The 15550-nt window shown below is 48.7% G+C and overlaps 1 protein-coding gene across 1 annotated transcript in view; it reads left to right on the top strand.

Moving 5' to 3' along the window:
• The first annotated feature begins 245 nt into the window (after positions 1 to 245).
• The window catches only part of TRIO (trio Rho guanine nucleotide exchange factor), a 357580-nt gene continuing 342275 nt past the window's right edge, over positions 246 to 15550 (top strand). Inside the window, exon 1 of the mRNA XM_086676230.1 lies at positions 246 to 929. Coding sequence (XP_086532356.1) covers positions 773 to 929 — 157 coding nt within the window. The 5' untranslated portion in view covers positions 246 to 772. The remainder of the gene's footprint in view (positions 930 to 15550) is intronic.

Raw genomic sequence — 15550 nt, forward strand, 5'->3', positions numbered from 1 at the left:
TTCCCGCGAGCGACGTCTGTAACACCCAGCTCAAGCGCTCGGAGGACGGTGCCGGCCGCAGGAAAGGTCCGCCCCCGCTGGTGGGAGCATTCCTGCTCCTTCCAAAGGCTGGAGCTACCCGGGCGGAGGACTAGAAGCGCCGCTGAGCATTCACGCAGCCGCCCGCCGGCTCTCCGGGCGTCCGGCCGCCGGGCGCGGCCCCGCCCCTCCCGCCAGGCCCCGCCCACCCGCCGAGCCCACGCTCGGGCCCCTGACGATGTTCGCCGGAAATTCCCGAAGCCCCTCTTTTTTTTTCCTTCCTCTCCTTTCCCTGCTCTCCCTTTTCCTTTCACCCGGGTTCCCTCAGCCGTGATTTTCCCCCTCCCCCTCCTTCCTTCCCCATTTGAAATCAAGATGGAGGCTCGCGGTTGCCGCCGGCGCCCGTGATCCCGGAGCTCCTGCCGGCCACGGGCCCCCGCCCTTGCGACTGCGTGTCCCGCGCGGCGCGCGCTGCTGCCCGCGCTCCGGCCGGCGGCGCCGCCGAGGCCGTGGCTCCGCGTCCCCGCCCCGCGGCCGGCTCGCGGCTACCGGGCGGAGTCCTCGTCTATGTGGGCGCGCTCCCTTGGCGGAGCCGCCGCCGTCGCCGCCCGCTGCCGCCCCAGGGCTCTGCGTCCGCGCGCCGGGCGCGGGCAGCTGGGCGCTCGGCGCCGCCAGGCCCGGCGCGGAGCGGGCGGCACGCGGCGCTAGGGGCGCGGGGCCCGAGCCGGGCGCGGCCGCGGGCGCCGCCGCAGCCATGAGCGGCAGCAGCGGCGGCGCCGCCGCCCCCGCCGCGTCCTCCGGCCCCGCCGCCACGGCCAGCGCGGCTGGCTCGGGCTGCGGGGGCGGCGCGGGAGAGGGGGCAGAGGAGGCTGCCAAGGACCTGGCCGACATCGCGGCCTTCTTCCGATCCGGTGAGTGCAGCTGCGGCGCTGCCCGCGCGCTCGGCCAAGCCCGCCGCGGAGGCGCGGTCCGCGAGTCCCGGCGCGCCCGGTACTCGCCCGTTCGTAGGGCCCGGCGCGCTCTGGCCCGGGCTGCTGCACCCCCACGCCCAGTCTCCCGGACCTCCACCGGCGTGTCCCACTGCCCGCACCGCCCCGCGGGCCGCGGCTCGGCCCGGACGCCGCCGACTGGCCCTTCCCTGCGCCCGCCCCTCGTTCCGGGGTAAAATCTTCCCGTCCCCCGCCCCCGGTGGCCACCGCTCCACGGGTTGGGGCGCCGGCTCTTTGTCTCTTTTGCGGGAGGACCGAGGAGTCGGCGGCGGGGACGGTGAGGGCGGAGGCCCCTGCCCCGGAGGCCGAGCGGACGGGGGTGGCGGGGCCGGACCCGGGAGAGCGGCTCTCATCTGGGCCGGTCTCTGTGGCCGATTTGTACCTGGCCCCTCCTCGACCCCATTAGCAGCCCGGTTTCTTTGCTCGGTCCTCCAGCCTGTCACCTCCCTGGCCGCTGCCTAGGCTTCTGTGAAACGGGGAAGCCATGGCACCCGCTGCCCAGGGAGGGGGGAGGTGGCCGAGCTGAAGCGCGGCGGGCCGGGAGGCGGATGAGCCATTGTCTCCGGGGGCGGCCCGGGTGGGACATCTGGGAGCGCGGTGGCCCTGGGGGAGCCAGGCGCGCGGAGCACTGCCTGGGTGGCTTGGAGGTGGAGGCAGTGCCAGGTGGCCCGGTGTCTCTCCAGCGAGGAGGGGGTGCCCGTGGGAGAGGTGAGCTTGGCTGCAGTCCCGCGGGGAGGAGGTCTGGGGGGCGTGACAGGGCGTCCCCGGGACCCCCGCGGCTGCGCCTCCAGCCTGGGCCCAGATCCCGCGTGAGTCGGGACCGCGCCCCCGCGCCCCTCGTCCGCCCCCCCCCCCCCCCACCCCGCCCCAGTCCGGTCTGCTCGCGCGTCCGGGCGGCGGCGGAGGAGCGGGCGGCGGCGGCGATGGCCTCGGTGGCCCGAAGCCCGGAGCGCACGCCGATCGGGCGGGCGCGGGGCCGGGAGGATGCAGACTCCGCGCTGGAGAACGGAGAAGGGCGGGCCAGGTCTGCGGCCGGGCCCGGCGGGAGGAGGGCGTGTGCTGGGTGCTGGTGAGGACGGCGGGGCTGGGACGTCTGGGGAGCGGCCTATGATGGGGCGCGCGCTGGTGGCCGGCGGTTCACGTTTCTTCCAGGCCTCTTTCAAATTCGGTATTCGGGGTCGCCAGAAGCAGTTTGCAGCGGGAGGGCGATGGTCGGAGGTAGAAGTTAGTGCCAGTAGATGCCTGGTGTAGCACGGTCTTTCCCTCGTTTTCTTGATCTTTGCCAAGCGGGGTTATTTTTGAGTCGTTTTAACAGATTGGATATGGCTGGGACTGACATACACCGACTCTACAGTGTCAGCTTGGGGTTAATATACTTCCTAGTGCTCTCTCTCTCTCTCCGCGTGAGGTCCTTGCAGAAAGCAAAGGTTTAGGAAAACATGAACGCCTTCAAATGAAAGCTCCCCCTCCCCCTTTTGGGGGGGGGGGTGTGCAACTAGCTAGCCGGATTGAGCAGCCTCCTTTTACCTCCTAATAGCAGAACTGGGACGTCTTCCCTTCATGCCCTGAAGCTAAAGTCTAGCCTGTCTTTTTTCTGTTTCTACCACCTGTCACGGAATAATAGATTCTGTGCGGAATTCAGCTTCTCTCTGTTAGAAAGGCTCCTGTGCCCTGGAGATGGAATTTTTGGTGCTTCTGAGACCAGACTTTCTTACATCTTTATTATGCACAGTAGAGAAATTACTTCTTTTGCTAAGAAGAGCCCAAAAGACATTAGGGTGGACTGAGTGCCCACAGAAAACTTGCTCCCTGTCAGTGTAGCTCTTCCCAGGATTTATCTGGGGAGATAAGTCTGTTGGTGGCCATGCCTACACCTGTGCTTGCTTCCGTGCCCGGACTCTTGTCCGTGTTCAGTTTCGGGCAAAATCAGGCAATGCTTTCACTGGTTTGTTCCTTTCTTGCAGCCTCCAAAATGATTTGACAAACCATCCTTTTAGTTGTTTCATCTGGAATCAGGAGCCAGAGCAGATTTTAAGCAGCAGCAGTTGCACTGTCCCATCCCAGGGGAAGTCTGGAACATCTTTTTAAAGTGCTTTTCCCTCCTTTGGGCAGCTCTGAATCCCTGACCTAGATCTTGGCTGCAGCATCTAGGACAGTGATGTCTAGCAGAGGGTAGAGAGGGACCATTCAGTTGAATTTGTGGGGGGTGGGGTGGGGGGTTTGGACCTGTCAGGACAGATGAAGCAGGACTGTGGGTAGGGACCTCACCTGGTAGAGCGGCTCAGACGGTGGTGGGTGGGGGGCTCCGTATCTGCTTTGATTGAATATGGATGACTGAATGGAGAGGCCAAGTCCATCAGTAAAATCTGACATTCTTTTCTAAGATGGAGAAACACAGGAAAAAGGTTCTCATTGACTGCGGTGGACAGATTAGGGTGTGAACATTTTTCCAAAAAGAGCCTGGTAGTTAAAATTGCCAACGTGTCCTAGACAAAGCATTTCTGTTGGTTGCCTTTCATTTCTCAGCCCTGGAACTGTTTGCTTGGCTACCTTATTCTCTTTCCTTTTTATCCTTTCTCTGTCCTGCATTAAATTTTAACTTTGTAGTCATGGATTGAAAACTAGTACCCATGGTTGGATGAAAGGAGAAAGACTTCAGCTTAATAGGACTTTTTAGACAATTAGAGCAGTTCGGGAATAAAATCAGCTGCCATGTGATTTCTCTGTTACTGGAAGTGCTCAGCAGGGGCACCGCCACCTGCCAAGCTTCAGAGTTGGGTGCTGCGGTTAGGACTCTTGCACTTGGTGGGGGGAGATGGCTCAGAGGTGCTGGGGTCAGGGCGCTTGCACTTGGTTGGGGGGGGATGGCTCAGCGGCTGCTTCCCTCTCGGATTCTGTGGTTCCCTCTGAGCCCTCAGCACCTGATGGTTATTCTCCACTTTTCTTTGGAGAGCTCATGGCTTCAGAGCAGTGATTGCCCTTTCCCCCTGCTTTGTGTCACCCAGTGTCCACCTCAATCAAGGTCTTACCTCATATGTTGCCATTTCATTCCCCACTCAGGTCCTTGGCACAGAGACTTCCCATCCATTTTGACCATCCTGACTCTCCTTTTTTTATAAACCTGGCACCAGCAGGCAGGTCAATCAGTGTTAAATTGGATTGAGCGGAAATATGTGGTGATGCCGTGTTAGAGGGCAGCTGAGATTTTCCACAGGTGTTAGTGAATTTCAAACTTTTCTCCTTCACACAGACCTCAGTTCTAGGAAAGATAAAGCAGATTTCAAAAGGAAAAAAAAGGGGGGGGGGCGGTTGGATCACAGATGTGAGCTAGTCCAGTTTCTTTATTTTACCAAAAGGGAATCAGGCTTCTAGGGAGGTCAGGTGACTTGCTCAGAGTGTAATTCTGGTAGGGGTGGGGTCAGGGCCAGAAAGTGCGCCCCCGACTCTGATACACTCTTTCTTGGAGGCCTCTCATGGCCAGGACTTTGCTTACATTAGTTCTCAGGCCCCCTGGGACCAATCACTTTTATTGCCGATCTATTTTGGGGCTGTATTCTTGTGGCAATAAATCATTCTTTCAGAGCTCTCTATTTAACCTTGCAAGAGTGTGTGTGTGGGGGGGTACTTACATAAATGCATTATTTTTAACCTGCCTGGCATGTTTTAGGTTGGCATTAGATGAATGTGCAGAGAATAAAGGTTGTGGTTATTCTGAAGCGTCGCAGCCCATCGTGTTGGGTTTCTTTCATTAGATCTTATTCCGAACTCCTGGCTGCAGCCCTTCTTTCCAACAGAACATATGAAGAAAATTGAGTCTGTTACTTAGTGACGGAGCAGTATGCATATCTTTCTGTGTTTCGATATGATGATTTCCTCATGGAGCATTCAGGGATGCTTTTCTTCATATTTATGCTGCTAACACCACATAAGTGGAGGCCTCAAGCTGGCCACACTACATCTGTGTATATTTAGAAGTCTGGCAGCTTTGGTCTCTGTGAGCACTAATAATAATTATTGTATTACGAATTCAGTCCTTGTTACCTTCAATATTTTGAAAAAAGGAGTGGAAGAAAATGTTATTTGAGAATGTCAGTTTCTCCTTTTTTGGTGGCATTCAGGTTCAGTTTTAGAGGAAAGCAAAGAGATAGCTAAAAATAATCCCATAAGTGACTTTCAAGAAATCAAAGCACACTAAAACAATCATTGAAAGAAACTTCTCATTGAGACCTTGTAAATTGACTTATTGACGCAGGATATTGTATTTTTCCCTTTGTGGTTTAGCCATCCAAGATTCAAATGAAGCCATTTTAACGATTTAAATGATTAAGCAAGATATAAATGACACAAGTGGTTCTGTTCAAAGTGAAGCCTGTGATTTAACTATGTTCCTCAAATGTATATTAAAAATAAGTGATTAGGGGTGCCTGGGTGGTTCATTCGGTTAAGCATCGACTTCGGCTCAGGTCATGATCTCAGGGTTTGTGAGTTCGAGCCCTGTGTTGGGCTCTGTGCTGACAGCTCAGAGCCTGGAACCTTCGGATTCTGTGTCTCCCTCTCTCTCTGCCCCTCCTCTGCTCATGCTCTGTCGCTGTCTCTGTCTCTCAAAAATGAATAAACATTAAAAAAAAAAAAGTGATTAGGATGGTCTTTCTAGACCTTTGAAATGTTATGATAAATTTGGGATTTGTTTCTAACTGAAAGTGCAAGGTGTGTTTGAAGCTGTCATAATGTAAGTCAGCTGGATCTGGTATTTATTTTAAGTTTATTTACTTGATTCCTGTACTGAGAAAATAAAATTTTATCTGACATCCTTGGCGGAATTCCAGAGAAAAGTCAAATTCTTAATCAATAGCCACACTTTACTGCCTAGTAAAAATCACTTCTGTTGAGAGGGATGAATTGTGTTTTACTATAAAAAGCAGTCTTAACAACCCCCTTCATTCCTCCTCAATTTTATAATGAATTGGTTTTTATTTCCTTAAGTGCGTTGTCTTGACAAATTTCAGTAGTGCCACTGGCGGGAACAGCAGGTACTCCGTGGACAGAGAAGAAATGGGTTGGAGGGAGATTCGCGGTGCATTTTGGTGGAAGGTGGTGGCTTGCTCTGATGTCCGTCTCATCCCTTCCTCTCCCAAGTGTTCATCTGAGTGGACTTGGGTGAGCTGCCAGCAGTGACTGTGTTATTTGTCTTGTGGATGGAGAGTGCCATCTTTTATAACTTCTCCTTGCTTCTCAGCCCCATTGAAGCTGATGGCAGGCAGGGATCTGGATGGGCCCACGGTTGGAGAGAGGGGCAGGCGGGATTAGATAGCGAGACAGAGTTCTCGGTCTCGTCCTCCTCTAGATTCTGCGGATGAGCTGTTTAGCAGAGCGGTGGGCAAGGAAATGAGCATGTATGGGGAGTCTGCTCGGTGACCTTGGCACTTAGGAATCCTGGCTGATCCCCCTGGGAGTTCCTGTCACAGCACCTCTTAACTGAGGGGAACGGACCAAGAAGGAGAAAAGGAGGGAGGGACTGGGAACAGGGCCCTGCAAAGCATTGGTTTGCTGCTGCTGCTTTCCCCTCCTCTGCCTTCCTCTCCCCACCGTCTCTGGGCCTCCTGTGGCCATAGTGGAGGTCTTGCCTCTTGGGACCTTTGCCTCCTCACTCACCACAGTGCCCAGCCCCTGCGAGACCCCAATTTCACTCCATCTCTGCCAGTTTATAAAGAGGAAAAGGAGATATCTGGCTAGAATTTCCAGTGTTGTCTCCCAACCTTTTGACATTATTAAGCCTTCCTTGCAGACATTCTTGTTCATGGGCACACATCTCTGCTGTGTAATGGTCAGCAAGTGCACAAGTACTCATTTTCACTTCTTCCTCATGGATGGGGACACGTAGTGTGCTTACTGAATAGTTTTGGTCTTAATTTCCTCCTTTTTGTTCCTCTCCATGTGAGGAAGCCCCTGGAAACCCAAATTACTAACCACCTGCTCTCTGGGAAAGGTTATATGTCCAGGGCAGAAGGGCAGGTGTGTGCAGACTTTTCCAAGCATGTGGCAGATTGTTAAGCTGGGGAAAGGGTGTAGCTTCTGTTTTGTTTTGTTTTGTTTTGTTTTTTTTCCTGTGACTCTGTAATATTTGGTCTAATGCCAGATGTGCTGTGGAAATAAAGAACTTCATTTTGGTGATAAATATACTTGACTTTTAGATTACTGACTGTTTTAATTAGCCACATGTCTACTCTTGTCTGGTTGGTGAGGAATGTGGAGAAATCTGCAGAGCAAATCTTGTATTTTGGAAGCATTACTCTATTTGGGCTTTGTCATAAATTAGTACCTTTTAGCGGTTACACTGACAGAGAAAGCATAATGAAGACGTTATCGAAGTAAAGAATAGATTCTAGGTCTAGGGTACTTTGGGTTAGTGGTGTTCATGTGAGTTAATCAGGCTGATTTTCTTACAGTCTGTGGTCCTGTTAGGGACAGTGATGAATTGCACTTGGCTTTTCTTTAGGAGGGGTTTCTGCAGAGTCCTGGAAGTTCTGCGAACCCTCTGCTCTTTCTCTGCAGTTCCAGAAGAGAAGTACGTGGTCTGCTGCTGTTACCGTCCTGCTGCTGGGAAGGGTTGGGGGCCCTTTGCAGTCTGATGTTGCCATTAGCATTAAAACATTGTAGGTGTGAACAGATCAACTGTGGTGTACCCCACTCGGTTAATGCTGCGGAAAGGAAGGCAGTCTCATGTTGAATGATTCCACTTCTGTGACATTCTCAAACTGACAGGACAGTGAGAGAACAGATTGGTTGATTGCCAGGCGTTAGGGTTTGGAAGGTCATGACTACAGAGGGTCAGCATGAGGGGCATTTTGGGGGCTGATGGAACTGTTTTGTATCTTGGCTGTGTTGCTGATTGTATGTGTTAAAATACATAGACCTGCACCCCCCGCCCCCCATTAGTTTTGTTGTATGTTAATTTAAAACATTAAAAAAAAAAGGCTGATAACAAACTGGGAGTAAACATTTCATTACAAATCAAAGAATTCTATACCTGTAAGAAAAAAAGGGCTTCCTCAAGTCAGTAAGACAATCCATAAGGAAAACAGGCAAACTGATCATTCAGAGAAGTCCCACAAATAAATGCCAGCTCCACTAGTAATCAAGGAAATGTAAATAGTTTTAAAACAATGAGATAGCAACAAAACCCAAATCCAATTAAGTTATTTCTCTAGTTAGGCTAGAGCAAAACCGAGTTCACTCCAAAAGATTTCCTATTAATTTGAAAGGTAACAGCAGTCCCCCAGACTGCCTTGACCAGTGGGACCAAACTTGTGTAATTACTAGGGAAACTTCAAAGGTAGTTATGAGGAAATAAATATCCTTTTCTTGGGTTCTGCAAGAAGCGTTAACTTGGGGAATCCATATGGCATGTAAGTCAAGTCTGCTGACTTAAGCCCTATCTTTAGATATGAACAGTCACCATTTTTCCTGCTTCAAATTTACCCACTCTGGTGAGTTTTTGTCGCTGTCCAGATAGAAGAGTAGTAAATGTGGGATGGTCTGTACTGTCTCAGTATTCCTGGTGTTACAGAAGGAATTTCCAGGGATAAGTTTCATTTGGGGCAGAGGGTGTTATTCCCACATTTGTTTCTGTGTGAGGCCATTAGCCCTCTGTTCTTGGGCCTTCTCAGGTAGAACTGACTTTGCTGCAGTATTGATGATTGATGAATGCATTTATAAAGCGTTAGTCCCTGCATTTAAGATTCATAACCACAAAATAAAGCTATTCTTGAACTTGGGAAAAACACAATTCAAATTTGAAAGTATAATCCTTGAATAATTTTAGATAGGGTTTCTTGGTATCTTCTTTTTTTTTCGTGTCTATGTATGTATGTATAGATCTTGGAAAACACCTCACTTTGGGATTCTGTGGAATGGTGGTCTCAAAGCAAGAAGGAACGTAGGAATATATCAGAGACTGATATTTGAAATCTATTTTTTTTAAATGTTTATTTTTGAGAGAGAGAGAGAGAGAGAGAGAGAGAGCTTGAGCAGGGGAGGGTGAGAGAGAGAGATGGGGACAGCAGATCTGAAGCAGGCTCTGTGCTGACAGCAGAGAGCCTGATGCAGAGCCCCATTTGGGGCTCAAGCCCGCAAAGTGAACTGTGAGGTCATGACCTGACCCAATGTCTGCTGCTCAACCGACTGAGCCCCCCGGGACGTCCCTGAAATCTATTTTAAAAGAACCCATGTCCCCTAGTATATGCGAAGTCACGTGTATGAATGACACGTGTGCTCTAGGGCAAAGTGTTTTAATTTTAATTTGCAAATTATGCATGTGAAATGTTTGTAAGAAGTTGTTTTCCATTGTTTATTCCTTGTACTTCCTAGTCTGACATTGATCCACCTTTCAAGGATTCCTTCTTTACTGCCAGCTGTTGTGGAACATCGCCTCTGCAAACCTATGGGAGGGCACTCCTGGCTTATTCAGATTCTGAAAGTTTTATGTTTTCTTCCTTGCATTTACTTAGTCCTTGTTCTGCATGACAGATATGCTAGGATCTACAGGGGAAAAAAATGTGCATGTATGTATATGTGTCTGTATATATATATATATATATACACACACACATATATATGTATGTGTGTGTGTCTATATATATATATATATATATATATATATATATATATATATATATATAAGTTTTTGGATAACTTTATTAGTTTGGTAAAGGCCCCAAAGTCTAATTCTTCTATTATTTGTTCTGAAGTTACATACAGATACTGGGAAACAATACTTTGACCAGAATGTTATTATAAATATTTCTAATTAGTCTCATGTAATGAAGTCTGTGCAGTTTAAATTACTTAATATTTTGGCATCCAGATAACTGGAATAAATTCCTCATTAGCCTGATACTAAACAAATAGATGTTTCTTGTTTGAAACTATGAGAAGTTATCTCCAGCCCTCAACGCCCTTTTCAGTACCGCAGTGATGACAGCTGGCGTGCCAGGGACGACCACTGACTGAAAGACCAGATTGCACAGAGCCACGATGTATTTCACACATGACTTTTAGCGTTATTTCACCTCCATCTCAGTGCTGTTGCACTTGACCTCATATGTCTTGGGTTCAGGAGCCTTGAGAACTGATACTAATTTGATGGTTTCCAGGCCATACATTTTTTTTTTTTCATGTGGCAGTTGAGTTCACTTGTCCCCTGATGGGTTGGTTGCCTCTGCTCTCACAGGGGAGGGTCTTTGTGACAGAGTCCTTGATTTCAGCATTTTGTTAGCTGGTCTGTGTATGTGTTTCTTTCTCAATATTTAACTGTAGTTCCCAAGAACAAACTTCGCAGGGTTCATTGCCAGGCATTTCTCTCCTTCCTCATGGCATTGTGTGAAGTCCCGTGTCACCGAAGGGACCAGCCTGTAGGTGAGATGGCACCTGTCTCCTGAACCAAACTGCTGCAAACCTTTGACTGTAAACCTGATGCAGGCTTGAGGTGAGATCACTGTAAATTTCCTCTGACAACCTCCTTGGGGATCTGGGGCTGTATTTTGGGAAACGAGGAAGATGGCAGACTGGAAACGGCCGCTGCCTCTCCCGTGCTGTCCTTGCCCTTGCCCTTGCTGGAATCTAAATCTTCAGCAGCAGCTGCCGGAGTCGTGTGGGAGGCCAGGACCTCCAGGCATAGGGGGTCAGATAGAACCTTTGGAATTATGCTTCAGAGGAGAGTAGAGTAAGTGCATCCACAAAGCAGTAACTTCCTTGGAAGCTCACAGGATGATACTTAAAATACCATCTTTATTTTTTCCCCCAAATACTGTTAATGCCAATGCTGTCCTTTAAGAAAACCTGGTGAAGTCTTGGTGTTAACTGTTTTCTCTACCGCCATCTGAGTTTCCTTTTTTTTGAAGTTTATTTATTTATTTATTTTGCCAGACAACGAGCAGGAGAGAGAGAGGGAGGGAGGGAGGGAGGGAGGATGAGTGGGGGAAGGGCCCCAAGTCCCATCCCCCCTGCCAGCAGGTGCTGGCTTCTGTGTCAGTGTGAACACCTCAGCCTCTGGTGAGGTGGGATGAATGACCCCAGTTTGCGCTGCTGGTGAGGGCCTGGGCTGGAATTGACGCCCAGGGCTGCCAGACCACAAAGCCCTCCGGGACGGAGGGAGTGGAGAGGGCCCTCACTCTGTACAGCTTCCCATAGGATCCTGTGTTGTAATTTTCAGATCTTTAAAATTGAATACGTATATTCTTGTGTGTTGAGGATCGAAGCTATAATTTACAAGTCACACATCAAGCAGAGTTGAGTGAAAGATTCCAGGATATAGCAGACGGTTTTGTTTTCACGTTGGTCTGGGCCCTGTAATTTAGCTTCTGTGCCGGTCCTCTTCTCACCTAATTAAAACCGATGTTCCTTTTTACATAAATAATCCTAGCAACCTAGCTCTTCATTTGAGGAGTGTTGGCTGCGTGAGTTTTGCTCTGCCGGCTCTCCCCTGTCTCAGGGGATCCTTGGGAGGGATCCTGGTGGTGGGGGAGAAAGGCTGGTCCTCTGGCTCCCTGGCTGTGTGGACTTGCCCCCAAGGGCTGGGTGGGAGGCCTCCCCTGTGGTGGCTGTCGGGTCGGGGTTGGCGGAGGGAAGTGTGAGAAGGGCGGGGAGCGGCCGGCAGCTTGCTGTGTCTGACACATTGTAAGGATTACTGGGTCTTCCTTTCTGAGGACGGGGGACTGGGGCGGGGCCATGCTCAGCTGCTCTTCTGGGGACAATTTTATAAGGTGGGTGTGGTGACTCCTGGTTCTCTCCGTATAGCTATTTTGTTGCAGCCTCTCATTTTTTTTTGTTGTTGTTCGTGGAAACGTGCGTGTGGATGATGATGGGGTCCTGGGGAACAGGATTGTTTTCCACCGTCCTTTCAGTGCGGTGTCTGTAGATTTCTCCACCCGTGGGGTGCATTTTTGTCTGTGACACTTCACCTGTCCCCGTCCCTACTGTGGCCTGGTCCTCTGGGATGCTGGTCAGGTTCATGCCCGCAGGGACTCCCGGCGGCCTTTCCACACTGGAACCACGTTCTGTCTCTGTGTGGGTCTCAGTAACTGCACGGCTCCCTTAGAGTTTTTGTATTTCAGTCAGGGGATGATGGAAACGCTGCTGTTGTGAGTGTAGACATTACATAACCTGGAGGTGTATTGTGCTCTGGAAATCCACATTTTTGTTTCCTCCTGGTTTGCTCAAAGACTTTCCAAGGGTTTCAAGTTTTTCCGTTTTTATTTAATTATTGTTTTTAAAAAATTTCTAGAACTAAAAGAATAGGACTAGCCTGCTGTTTAATGTGAGATTATGGGTTACTTTTGACATGGCCGTTATAGTTTGTCTTTGATTTTTAAACCAACGAAAGGAGGTACCAAGCTCGAATCCATATCAACTCAGTTGAAGTGAGATTTCACTGTGTTACTTTTGGCTTAGTTGGTTCATGTCTTCATTGCTGATTACGTGTAAAGTTTGTGGGGTTTATTTTTGGGGGTGGGGGCAGGTAGGTCTGTTTTGAGAAGCCAGAACTCATGTTCAAAGAGAAATAACTCAGATTCAGATTCCCTATTCTATTTCACCACACATGCGTGTGCACCATCTTCCCCTGCCCCTCTATATGTGTGTGTGTGTGTGTGTGTGTTTATATGTGTATAAAATTTGCATGGGATTTTGTTTCTGAACCATTTGAGAGTAAGTTTCAGAGTTGATGATGCCTTTACCTCTACATGGTGGCTTGCTGTGTATTTTCTAAGAGCAGTGACATTCACTCACATGATGATCCATATCAGGACATTAATTTGATACAATGTTACTACCTAAATGTACTGACTTTAGTAAAATGTAACCAGCTGTTCCAGAAATGTCCTTTTTGGCAATTAAAAGTATCTGTGGTCCAGCATTCCATCCAGGACCACATACTACACTGAGTTGTTGTGTCTCCTAGGTTTTCTTTAATTTGGAACATTCCTCCAGTCTCTCTTGTTACCCCTGTATTTCGAAGATTCCAGTCAGTTCTTTGGGTGACCGTTCCTGAGTGTGGGTGGTAGGATTCCTTGTGACTAGATCCAGGCTGTGCTTTTGTGGCAGAAGGTCCCAGAGTGCCCGGTCAGGGATGCAGCTGTCAGCAGCCCCACGTGGGGCATCGGTTCAGGTGGTGACTACTGGTTTTCTCCACTGCAGGGTTGCCTAACAGTTAATGTTTTGTTGCGAGGTGATTTGAGACTATGTCAAATCCTGCTCCTTTCCTGACTTTCATTTGCTGCTTGTAGCATCTGTAGATGATTTTTGCTGGAATCAGTGATTACTCGGATGGTTGTGAAATGGTGATTTTTCGAACTTCATTATTCCTTGTGTTTCCCTGACTTTCTGCGATAAGGAAGAGCTTTTCCTTCTGCCCTATTTATTTATTTATGTAAATATGTCCTCCTGGGGTCCTATTGTATACAATAGCTTATAATCCTTTGCTATCATTTTTTCGTTTGATGCTCAAATTTTCCAAGATTTGGCCAGTGGGAGTCCTTTCAGACTGGCCTCTTTATCTTTTGTGACTTGTCACTATCATTTTCTGAGCTCTTTGCTATTTTCTGACACAATAAGATGTTCCAGGCTTCTGTTGTACATTTCTTACTGCAGCCGTGTAATCAGCCGCTTCTCCAAGACACCCTGGTTCATTTTAGTAGAGAAATGGTATTTAGAAACACAGTCTGGGCCTAAGTGTGTTCATTGGTACAGGGGTGTCATTATTGCGTCTAGAACCAGTCAGTGGACAGGGCTAGGAAGTGTTTGTGTATGTATACACATGCACATATGTGTACACACGCGTATATAATGTCACAGATGCACACATATCACTATCTCTTTCTGCATCTGTCTGTCTAAAGTAACCATGAGTGGGGGCGCCTGGGTGGCTCAGTTAGTTCTCAACTCTTGATTTCGGCTCAGGTCATGATCTCATGGTTCATGCGTTCAAGTCTTGCATGGGGGCTGGCGCGGACAGCAAGGAGCCTGCTTGGGATTCTCTGTGTCTTTCTATCTGCCCCTCCCCATGCACGCTCTGTCTCCAAAATAAAATAAGTAAACAATTTTAAAAAATTAGAAAAAATAGAATAACAACCATGAGTTTATACTCCTTCAATTCCAGTCCAGAGCCACAGGGTGCATTTAATCTTCCCTTTCCCAAATTTGCAATTCCCTTCTTGAACACTGAAGGCTCCCCTTAACCCTCATGATCTTTACTGACTTGCTCAATCCAAGAATAGGCAGAAAGTAGTTTCAAATTCTAGCCGACACCACTGCGATAAGCGAACCTACATCTTCAAGTTTAAACTGTTCAAATCGGCAGTTAGTGGTCAGCTTTTCAGCTCAGGGCTTTGTCAGTTAATCATCCAAAGAAAACAGATGAAGTCATGCGCTGGAACTCCCCAGAGGCATGTTTAAGAAAAGAGCTGCCAGACTCCATCAACAGCTCACTTTCTGGTGATGTTGAAGCACAAAATTGAAAAATAAGGAGTTGCCAAATAAGAAAGGGAGATTAATTTCTGGTAAGTACAGTTTATGAAGATGACACCTGTTATGGGAAAGACAGTTTATCATCTTCCTCTCGGTACTAATTGCCCAAATGGAGGAGAAAGGAAAGCGTTGAGATGCAGAGTGGGTGGTGAGAGGGCCATGGGCCCTCGATGGGTGGGGTCCTTTCTCAGGAATCCACGAGTCCCCTGATTGGGGAAGGAGCGGAGTTCCTATGTTGGAGGAAGTCATGAGTCAGGACTTGGGAGACTGTTGCTTGCTGCCCTTCATTGAGTTAAGTGTTTCTTCTCGGAAACCACCTGCATGAATTTAATGTGGCAGCAACGTGGTTTCTGCTTCATTGCGGGGTTTCCGGGAAGTGCGGGAAGTGCGTTTGCGTGTACTCAGTTCTAGAAATTGTGGAACGGCGAGTGCAGATCTTATGTTACAGGCAAAGTATTTGCTGTTTGGTGTTTTCCAACATTAAAAGATGACAGAACATAGGGCCTTGATTTTGGGAGATAGTCTTGATTTCCTACATTGTGTTCTGTATTTCCTATAAATGTCCTCATGCGTATTTGATCTTGTTCTGGAAAATTTGGCCTCTGCACTTGTAGAAGTTCTACAACTAGACATTTTAGCAAGAAAGAAAAATCATAATTTGCTTACTAATATTTTATGCTTTTTTTTTTTTTAATAGGCTTCATGCCCAGTGTTGGGCCTGAACTCCCAACCCTGAGATCAGATGTTGAGTGCTCCATCAACTGAGCCAGCCAGACACCCCAGGAAAGGCTTTTGATATTTAGAAAATTTGGAGAATAAAAGGTCATGCCTAGGGAGAGTGGGAATGACTGCTAATGGGTCAGCAATCTGGAGAAAGTTTTGGGTGATGAAGATGTTCTGAAATTAGGTAGTGGCTATGGTTGCACAACATTGAATGTACTAAAAACCACTGAATGGTATACTTTATTTTTTATTTTAACGTTTTATTTATTGAGAGAGCACGGGCGAGGGAGGAGCAGAGA

Source organism: Puma concolor, chromosome A1, assembly GCF_028749965.1.
Source record: "Puma concolor isolate L17-30 chromosome A1, mPumCon1.1.hap2, whole genome shotgun sequence".
In the NCBI taxonomy this organism is placed as follows: Eukaryota; Metazoa; Chordata; class Mammalia; order Carnivora; family Felidae; genus Puma; species Puma concolor.